This window comes from Mus pahari, chromosome 9, assembly GCF_900095145.1.
Source record: "Mus pahari chromosome 9, PAHARI_EIJ_v1.1, whole genome shotgun sequence".
In the NCBI taxonomy this organism is placed as follows: domain Eukaryota; kingdom Metazoa; phylum Chordata; class Mammalia; order Rodentia; family Muridae; genus Mus; species Mus pahari.
The window spans coordinates 18,219,622-18,230,207 of NC_034598.1; the positions used below are offsets into that span (position 1 = coordinate 18,219,622).

Genomic DNA, 10,586 nt, shown 5'->3' on the forward strand with positions numbered 1-10,586 from the left:
CACTTGGGAGGCAGAGGCAGGTGGATTTCTGAGTTCGAGGCCAGCCTGGTCTACAGAGTGAGTTCCAGGACAGCCAGGGCTACACAGAGAAACCCTGTTTCATTCTCTCAATTACCTATGTAGCAGTTAGACTTAATAAATATAATTTTGAAATAACTTTAAGTTAAATTTGCATGCCAAAGATGTACATAAATGTAAATGACTAGCAGCTTGTAGGGAATTGGTGGTATATCATGTAGTTTTTTTTAACTGATTTTCTTGTTTTCTGTTTGTGGTGGGAGTAGAAAGCCCAGAATTATAGCTAGGACTGTACTTCCCTCTGGCTCTTGTGATCTCTCCCTGATCCTTGTTTGGAACAGGGAGTCAACTGTATGTGAAACCAGCCCCCTCTACTTGTTTAGATGGAAGGTTCTTCAGGGAGCAGCTGTTTTTATCTGTGATGTTTTGCCCTTGGGGAACCACCAAACTTGCGGTCATTGAACTTCTGTTCCCACACAGGATGGCTTGGTACTCAGGACAAACAACACTGAAGGAAGTGTTGCAGCTGAGGAGGAAGGGGTCCCTAAAGCAAATAGCCAGTCTGCTGGGATTCGGGATTCATCCAGGGGTCAGACCACTTCCTCAGTTTGAGTAGGCCAGAATGGAATCAGGAAGAAGGACTGACCTCATCCTGAGAAGGAGGAGGAGGAGGAGGAGGAGGAGGAGGAAGAGGCGCTGACCATCAGAGGGAAAGCCTTTCCTTTGTGTTTACCTCAGATTGTTCCAGACTGTCTGTCGCTGGAGTCCCGGGGGAGGGTTCTTATTCCTGTAATTTGATGGAATTTGTTTACCCCACTGTGGATACCTCAGAGCCCTGTCCTCCCCTAGGTCTGTCTACCCTTAGTGTGACTCTGTCCTGTTTAGTTAGTTGAACAGAATGAAGCCAGCTGATAGTGGAGGGAAGATAGGCAGAGAGCCATTAGCAGAACCATCCATCCCTCAGGTCTGAGCTTGAGCTTTTGGATGAAAATTTTGTTTTATTACATTTTAAAAGTGTGTGTGTGTGTGTGTGTGTGTGTGCGCGCGCGCATGTGCACGCCCGTGCATGTACATGCACACACCACAGCATTCATGTGGAAGTCCGAGGACAACTTGTAGGCGTAGGTTTCAGGGATCTCTCAATGGACCCATTATCAATTGAGCAGCTCATGAGACCCATATCTTCATATTCAAAAGTTAACTCTTCCTTGCTTATCCTCTCTGATTGACAACAAAAAGCCAAAAGTAATTATTATAGTGTCTCCTGGCCAGGAGAACAAGTGTAAGCATTTGTGCTTGATGTGATCTTGTGTAGTCCTTTATGTTGGGATGTCAGGAGAAAGAAAATAGAACTATCAGATAAAAGAGAGGCTCGTGAGGAATTATAAATTTATTTCTAACAGTATGTTCCTTTTCCAGAGAGTTCTCAAAAAGGAAGTAAGTGAAATTTCCAAGTAATCAATACAAATATTAAGTTTGAAAAAAAAAAAAAACTACTGTAAGACACACCCTACCCCCGTTATACCATGTTTGAATGTATATGACCAAGGCCTTTTACTGGCATATCACCTGCCTGTCCATATTTATTCCCAATGTATGGAGTCATACTAGATGTCCATCAGAGATGAATGGATGAAGAAGATGGTACACACAGAGCAATTTTGTTCTGGATGAACTTGAGGTGTTTGCAGGAGAATGGACTGACAGATCATTGCATTCAGCAAGATTAGGGAGTCCCAGGAAGATAAAGTTGGGACAAGAGAATTATGCAAAGCTTCGCCTATATAGTGAGGACTCAGGAAGCCCAGGCTCCTGAACAAGATTCTATCTTAAGGATAACAGCAACAAACCAGAGGGAGATATGTGGCTGTCTTATGGGAGAGGGGGCCTCAGTTGAATTGCCTCTATCAAATTGGCTCGTGGGCATGACTGGGGTGGATTTTCTTGATTGATGATTGATATGGGAGGGCCCAGTCAACTGGATTGTTCCAGCCCTGGGCAGGCGGTCCTTCGTGTCCCCTGCATTACTCCTTGCCCCCATGTTTTTTCATTAGTTCTTTCCTTGACTTGGTGATGGAGTCTGATTGAAGGGCTATGAAGTGAAGCAGACCTTTTCCCCTCTGGATGCTTGAATGTCACAGTGATAGAAAACACACTAGGATGGACGACTTTACTCAGGGAAGCCATGGAGAGTTTGGAATGAGGATGGTGAAGAGTAAATATAAAGTAATCTTGTGTATGCAGGTGAGACTGTCATGGTTAACTGCATTTAATTAGTGAATACTATTAGGAAAGGTCAGGTCTCAGAGTCTGGCCTTTGTCACCTGCTTTTCTTTTGTTTTGTTTTTTTTTTTATTTATTTCGTTTAAGTTTTGAGTTAGCTGACCCTTAAGATGCTGGTGTAAATGGTAGGAGAAAGGTGTCAGGATTGTGATCCTTGCTGCCCCGGGTGGTGGCAGGTATGTGAAGCCGAGCTGTGCTGGCTTCCTGGACCCATCAAAGCACCTCTCTCAGAGCCTCCTCTGTCTTCTTTGTTTCAGTGGTTCTCTGTCGGAAAAGCGATTTCTGTTTATAACCCCAGGTAAGGATCTTGCTTTTTATGAGTCTATTGTTTTAAAGTCTACAGTGGAAATTTAGTCTCCTAAACCCCAAGACTATGTAGTCCTTTGAGGTACCCTAAGTAGCCTCAAACTCACAAAGATCCACCTGCCTGTGGCAATCCAGTGCTGGGATCAAAGGCATGCATCACCAAGTCCAGCAGACATTTTTCACTTCTAATTGTCCTTTATTTTCTTCCCAAGGGTCACAAAGAGAGATGCAGAATGATATCTGCCATTTGTTTATACTTTATACAGCCAGGAGCCTATTCTGGGACAGGAGTGCCTCTTTATTTGAGGCAGAAAGAATAGTGGAGAAGCATGGCGTTTTCAGTAGCAGAGTAAAATGCTGCTTGAGAACATCAGGCTCCAGTTCCTCTTCAGTTAATGTACCACAGCTTGGACAACGAGAACCTCACAGCTTCCCAGCCTTGGTAACAGTTGCCTGTCAACCCCCCCCCCCCCCCAACAAGCTGTGGACACTGAGTCTAAGAGCCTCACCCCGCCATGTGCAGCTTCCTCCCTTGACCAGTCTAATTCTGAATTGGAGAATTCACTTGAGCCCAGCAAGAAGCTCAGAGTAAGAGCTAATCCTGAGGAACACGTAAAGGCTGCCATTTTAGGGTAGAGGAATAACTTTGTTTCCAAACTTAGCTCAGACTTTACTTTGTAACATCCTAGGCAAACATGTATTCATTTTCTCTGTGCACAAAGCTTATTTTATTTTGTTTTTGTTGTTGTTTTGTTTCATTTTTGTTTTTTATTTTGTTTTTGTTTTTGTTTTTGTTTTTTGTTTTTTTTTTTTCGAGACAGGGTTTCTCTGTGCAGTCTTGGCTATCCTGGAACTCACTCTGTAGACCAGGCTGGCCTCAAACTCAGAAATCCACCTGCCTCTGCTTCCCCAGTGCTTGTTTTTTTGTTTTTAAGATAGCATCTCACAGTGTGTATCCCTGTATCCTTGGCTAGCCTGGAACTCACATAGATCCTCTTGCCTCTGCCTCCCGAGTGCTGGGGCTAATGCTGTACACCACTGCACTCAGCTCTGAAGCTGAGTTTTTGTGTGTTTGTGAGTTATGTGATATTTGTGTTGTAACTGTGGCTTTCTCCTCTAGGAATGAATATTACAACCGTGGCTATTCCATCAGTGATCTTCATTGCCCTCCTTCTGACTGGAATGGGGATCTTTGCAATCTGCAGAAAGTATGTGAATTGAAACTTTGTCAATTTTTCTCTAATTATATACATAAGCAGTTTATTAGTTGACTTTTCTCATTACTCTAACAAAAGCTTTTTAAGGAAGGGAGGAAGGCTTTGTTTGGGCTCACAGTTTGGACACACAGTCTGCTCAATCTGCCCATCACAGTTAGGGAGGACAGAAGCAAGAGTGTGATGTAGCTGCTCACATCATATCTGTAGGATGTCAGGATCTGCAGGGATCAGGAAGAGAGGAGCGCTGCCGTTTATCACATTCTCCGTTTATTTGCTCCGAAACCCCACCCCAGGAAATGGTACCATTCCCGACTTGGATGGATCTTCCCATCTAGGCACATGCTTACAGACGAACCCAGAGGTGCTTTTCCACCAAGTGGAAAAATCATAACTAACAGTCATAAACCTCAAAAGTTTACTCCTCTGGTACATATGTGTTAAAGAAGCAGCATGCCTTCTTTAGAGATGAAATGTTGATATTTACAAGCAATTTTGGTCCAGATGTTGACATAGGAATTGTGCAGCACTACATTCAATGGCTTCCCACATGAGCACTGCTGGACCAACATCTGGGAACTGACATGTTCCCTGTGAAATCTCCCTTCGCCCCCCACCCAATGCAGATTGTATTAGAAAGAAGATCCAGCACCTGGGTTCAGCTCCCACCATGGCCTAGCAACGTCTGATGTGGCTGTTTTCTCTTGGAACAAAGACATTCACTATTCACTGAGTCTTTTTATTACTCTATATGCTATTTTTATTATTATAACAAATGATAGAAATTGGATTTAAACAAAAAAAATATTCTCAGGTTCTCTTTTTACAATTTAAAAAGCTTTAGAACTTATAGATATATACATTAGTATGAATAGAATGTCGAATAATTGTACACTTTCAACATAACTGATAATGTTAATTGCTTTTAAAGGCACCTATAACTTATAAAAAATGGAATATAAAATGATTCTTATAAATTACTTAAGGATTTTATTGGTTTTCTGAGCCATTGAGAAAAATCAAGCAATCATGCATTGCTTTCTAATATACAAAATAAAATTAGTATACATTCTCTCAGTGAACATATGTGATCTTAATTATAAGATACATTTACATATGATCATACACACACACACATGCACATACATACACAGAGCTTTTTAAGCATATGACAGCGTCTAGCAAATTCCATCTTCAGAACCACCTATGAGGTAAGTACTTCTGATCTTCATATTATAAGAGGACACAGGCAGACAAATTGACACTGACGAATATTCAGTAGAGCTTTTTTTTTTTGTCTTGACAGGAGGAAAAAGAAAGGAAATCCATATGTGTCAGCTGATGCTCAAAAAACAGGTTGGTTAAAAACTCCATCTACGGTTTTATTCTGTCTTCAGGGGAAACTCCAAGGTCTGTTAATGCAGTACATTTGTAGGATGGGTGTTGCCTAGCTTAGTGGTAGAACACTTGCCTAATACGTACAAGATCCTGGGTTCTGTACCCTTTTCTGTGAGTGATAACCCAAGACACTAAGGATTGCTCAAGACTGTAACTAGAACTAAACCATATACATAAAGTCTTTACATGCCTAGCCCTGATAAAATGTAGTTTATGTATTAGACATGGTGAGGGATTTAAAAAACAAAACAAAACAAAACAAAACAAAACGCTAAGTAATAACAAAACAGGACAACTGTATTGAGTAGAGTGGCCACATTGCTTTGGGCACATCATAAGGTGACTAAAGGGGAGTGTCTCAGTTTCTTTTCCTCTTGCTGTGATAAAATAATCTGAAAGAAAGCAACTTAAGGAAGAGGGGCTGTTTATGCTCAGAGTGCAAGGTCCAGTCCATTGTGGTGGATAGTAAAGATGGCAGGAGCTTGAAACAAGCTGGTCACACTGCATCCTCGGTGGGAAGACGCAGGGGGGATGAATGCAGGGGGGATGAATGCAGACTGCTGCCCAGTTCCCCTTGTCCGGGTCAGGCTCCCAGGAAGGAAAGGGATGCCACCATGCTGGCTGGGTATGCAAATCCACCTTAGTTAATACAGTCAAAATAATCCTCACCACCATATGCCCATTTTCCGGCTGAGTGTTGATTCTGTCAAGTTGTCGGGGTACACTAACCTTCCAGGAGGGTGGCATACAGAGAACAGACAGGAGGATGGGTCACGTGGTTCCTGTGTGAGGACAACATGCAGCTTAAAACAGGAATTGCTTCTGGAATTTTTCTATTTAGTATTTTTGGGCCATGGTCCCTTTTGTTTTTGGAGCATAAGCTGTAGGTAAGAGGAGACTACTCTCTGGTTTGAAAAAGAGTTAAGTTCCTTTCCCTTTGAAATAGCAAAGCTACAAGGAAGAAATCTGTCATATCTGGTTTATATTCTGCTTCAGAGTTTTCATGCCGCCACATCTGTATTTAGCATGAGCCCTATCCTGTTTAAATTTTATGCTTTTTCATTTGTGTATGTATACTGGAAATTAGATTACAACACTCATCAAGGAGTGACATCAGCCCTGTCCGTGGGCTGAACATATGCCTGGCCTGGGTTCTAGTCTCAGAATCAAAATCATGCAGACCGGGCTAGGGAGTTTGAGCCCCTGGGATTGCAGGTGACTACTACTGACCTGAGTCTTAAAATTTCTCCGAATCAAACCCATGGACTCTCCCCGGTCCATTCCTCAGTTTCCCAGAAACTACAGTGGCCTGAAGATGCTGAGGAAAGGCTGAGCCTAAGTGACAGCTGCGTTGTCTCCTTTGGGTTAGGAATTTATGTGCCTACAGGAAATGTGCCTAGATGACTCCAGGGCTTGGAGGCTACTGAAGGGTAAATCTCCAACCCCAAAAGCCCGGTCAAAGAAGTCACAACTCAGTTAATCTGAATACAAGCTACCTGCCTGGATCAGGCAGATCTACTACTATACTGCTCTATTTCCCATCTATGAGATCCATATAACTTACGGTTTCCCCAAGCCACGTACTTCTGCTCCATCTTCCTTCCACCTCCTCCTCTGTCATTCCTCACGCTCCTCATGGAGAGTTGGCGGGTTCATTTTTTTTTTAATATTTCCCACAACCAGCTACATCCACTTTTTTGAAATGTAATTTATGTGTGTGGTGGTTTTGTCTGCCTGAATGTATATCTGTGAACTATGTCCCTGCCTGGTGTCCACATGGTCAGGAAGAGGGTGTTGAATTCTCTGGGACTGGAGTTACAGATGGTTGTGACCTGCCCTGTGGGTGTTGGAAATCGAAAGGGAGTCCTGGAAGAGCAGCCTGTGCTCTTAACCACTGAGCTGCCCATCCATCCATGGGAGCCAGTCATGCTGGTGTAACCTTTAATCCTTGTACTCAAGAAGCAGAAGCAGGCAAATCTCCCTGAGTTCAAGGCTAGCCTGGTCTTCATAATGAGTTCCAGGGCAGCTGGGAGTATATAAAGAGACCCTATTTCAAAAAAATAAAGCTATTAGTGGGTAATGTGCATATGGAAGGGCCCGCCTTCTCATGCTGTGCTCTGCACACAACCAAAGAGCTGTGGCTGTGGGTTTGTCAGCATCCTGCAAGACAGTGACTCCTGACATACCAAAGAAGAACACATGGGTATGTGAATTACATGCCTGATGTCTGCTCTCATATTCTCTTGATTTCAGGCTGTTGGAAGCAGATTAAATATCCCTTTGCCAGGCATCAGTCAACCGAATTTACCATCAGCTACGACAATGAAAAAGAGATGACACAAAAGTTGGATCTCATCACTAGTGATATGGCAGGTGAGTGTCATACCCCAGGGACAGAGTGCTCTGAGGAGGACATGCTTGTGGGAGACATGAATCAGGACAGCAGTGAGGCTAAGTAAGATACTTTATTATAGCAGAAGTGTGCTCCCCTATTCCACCGCCCCCCATCCCGGTACTCTATGAAGAGTTTCAAGCTAATATAAAGATATTAGTCAATGGTCCCTTCACCTGAGTTGAGCACACCTTCAGGGCACACAATGACTTAAATAATGAGAGGCCCACAGCACTGCTAGTCTCAGCAAACTTTTTTTTTTTTTAAAGATTTATTTATTTATTATATGTAAGTACACTGTAGCTGTCTTCAGACACTCCAGAAGAGGGTGCCAGATCTCGTTACGGATGGTTGTGAGCCACCATGTGGTTGCTGGGATTTGAACTCAGGACCTTCGGAAGAGCAGTCAGGTGCTCTTACCTGCTGAGCCATCTCACCAACCCTCAGCAAACTTTTTATTGTTGTTGTTTTGCTTGTTGTTGTTGTTGTTGTTGTTGTTGTTTGAGACAGGGTTTCTCTGTGTAGTGCAGGCTATCCTGGAACTCAAGTTGTAGACGAGGCTGGCCTTGAACTCACAGAGATCCGCCTGGCCCTGCCTCCCGAGTGCTGGGAGGAAGCTCTTAATTCATGTTTGCTACTCAGGTTTTTACTAAAGTACTGGGAATGAGAGACAAGAAAGACTAGTTGAGGGATGAATGAATACATATCCTGCCTTTGAGGGGAGGGAGTTTAGAGTAAGGGGTCAGAATGGTTCAGAATCTCTGAGAAAGCATCAGTATGTCTCTCTTCCAGCTTTATTTCCTGACTGTCAGTCGTCTTAGACTAGCCCCCCAGAGCAACCTTACACTGCTTGTGTGTAGGGTCTGAGTGAGACTTCCACAGCCCCCATGATCTAACAGATGGCTGACACAGCTCATGCTAGAAACACCGCGACCGCCTGCCTGGCTCTCGTGTCACCTGGTGCACTAATGATTTTCATTTGGTTTTAGATTATCAGCAGCCTCTCATGATTGGCACAGGCACAGTCGCGAGAAAAGGCTCTACCTTCCGGCCCATGGACACAGACACTGAGGAGGCCAGAGTGAACACTGAGGTCAGCGGCCACTATGACTGTCCTCACCGCCCGGGCCGCCATGAGTACGCACTGCCTTTGACGCACTCAGAACCCGAGTATGCCACACCCATCGTGGAGCGGCACCTGCTGCGAGCTCACACCTTCTCCACACAGAGCGGCTACCGAGTCCCTGGACCCAGGCCCACTCACAAACACTCCCTTTCCTCTGGAGGCTTTCTGCCTGATGCAGGAACCACCCAGATTGAAAGCTATCAGAGGCCAGCAAGCCCCAAGCCTGTGGGTGGTGGCTACGACAAGCCTGCTGCCAGCAGCTTCCTGGACAGCAGAGACCCATCCTCTCAGTCACAGACGACATCCGGGGGAGATGATGGTTATTCGGCACCCAGAAACGGTCTTGTGCCCCTCAACCAGACGGCCATGACTGCTCTTTTGTGAACCCAATGTGAAAGAAACCTGCTGTGGTACTGAGCGCGCACCGCTGCGAGTCACTGGAAGAAATGTGCACGCGTGCATGTGTGACTCTTCAGGATCCTAGAGACAACCTCACTTACTGTTTACAGAACTGTGTAGCTGGTTTTGTTCCAACCCTTCCAGCAGAGCCAGTTGGTTTCTGTTGTGCTAGAGCAAGGACACTTTTCTCATTTGTCTAACTGTGACGCTGTGCTGTAAAATGTGCAATTTGTACAGTTATATTTAACACGAATTAACATTACGAAGTTTGCGGTGTTTGTTTTCTACACAGAGCTTAAGGAGAAAACACGGGATTTGCGTGTGTTCGTGTTTCTCGGTGTATTTGATTATCTGATGCTGTAAGCAGCAGGTCTGTTTAAAAACCTTGTTGGTTGTTGTGGCTCGTTTCCTTTTTGATAAAGTAAAAGCATTTTTACCATTCTGTCTTCTGGAAGAAATGAAATTACTTGAAACATGTAAAGCACTCTAGGGTGGGTGATTGCTAGCAATGGTGGCCCATTTATGCAAGCAAGCATCCGACTTTAGCAGCTGCAGCCTGCTTTCTTAGACTTTCCTTGGGGCCTGCATGGGTCCCAGCTGCATCCTGAGGGACCACATTCTCTAAGGAAAGGGCCTAGCCTACTGCACAGTGTTCCTAAGCAAATCTACCTTTCCAGGATGCTGAGATTCAAGACTATCCACACTGTTCATCCACACCTTGCAAGGAAGGAGGCACAGGGCTTGTAGCTCGAGGCAGGAATATCAAGTATTTCTAAACCTCAGATTAAAAATACAGCTGAGCCCAGAAGCCCTACTTCTTACAACTTTCTCCAGAGATAATGCATGTGGGTGACTTCCACTGTCCCTGGAAAACAAATGTCGGGTCATATGGCTTCGCGCATGCGCAGAAGCAGAGCTTTTTCTAGTGGAGAGCTAGTAACTGTCCTGGTGATGTTAAAAGCAGTTTTCTTTGTCCCCTGCATATGTGCGTATACCCAGGTCTCGGCTGTACCTCATGTTTTGTGTTGTTTTTCCCTGAGTTTACTTTGTGAATGAACTGGGAGGATTTAACCTCTTTTTGCCAAAGAGGAAAAAGTATGTGTCTTGTTTATTAGAAGAAAACATGGACCAAAAACAAACAAACAAAAAATCCTTTCCTTGCAAATTGTATTACAATCCTATTTGTGTGACTGTCATATTCTGTGAATTCTATCGATGTTAAAGTAGGGTGCTGAGAGCTCATAGTGGAGGTTAAACCATTTACCTTATGGCGTTTACATGATTGTGTGTGTGTACTAATTGTAATAAACTATGCCAAATCAGAGAGCCCCTGACTTCTATTTGGCCCCCACCTACTGAGTTAGCGAGAGGCGCTCATCTTTTCTTTTTCTTTTTCTTTTTTTTTTCGAGACAGGGTTTCTCTGTGTAGCCCTGGCTGTCCTGGAACTCA

At 44.1% G+C, this 10,586-nt stretch overlaps 1 protein-coding gene across 1 annotated transcript in view; it reads left to right on the forward strand.

Annotated features, from left to right (window-relative positions):
• The window catches only part of Dcbld1 (discoidin, CUB and LCCL domain containing 1), a 79,399-nt gene extending 68,937 nt beyond the window's left edge, over positions 1 to 10,462 (forward strand). The window contains exons 7-11 of the mRNA XM_021205180.1: positions 2,559 to 2,599; positions 3,728 to 3,815; positions 5,128 to 5,177; positions 7,473 to 7,592; positions 8,601 to 10,462. Of these exons, the coding sequence (XP_021060839.1) occupies positions 2,559 to 2,599; positions 3,728 to 3,815; positions 5,128 to 5,177; positions 7,473 to 7,592; positions 8,601 to 9,121 (820 nt within the window). The 3' untranslated portion in view covers positions 9,122 to 10,462. The remainder of the gene's footprint in view (positions 1 to 2,558; positions 2,600 to 3,727; positions 3,816 to 5,127; positions 5,178 to 7,472; positions 7,593 to 8,600) is intronic.
• The last annotated feature ends 124 nt before the right edge of the window (positions 10,463 to 10,586 follow it).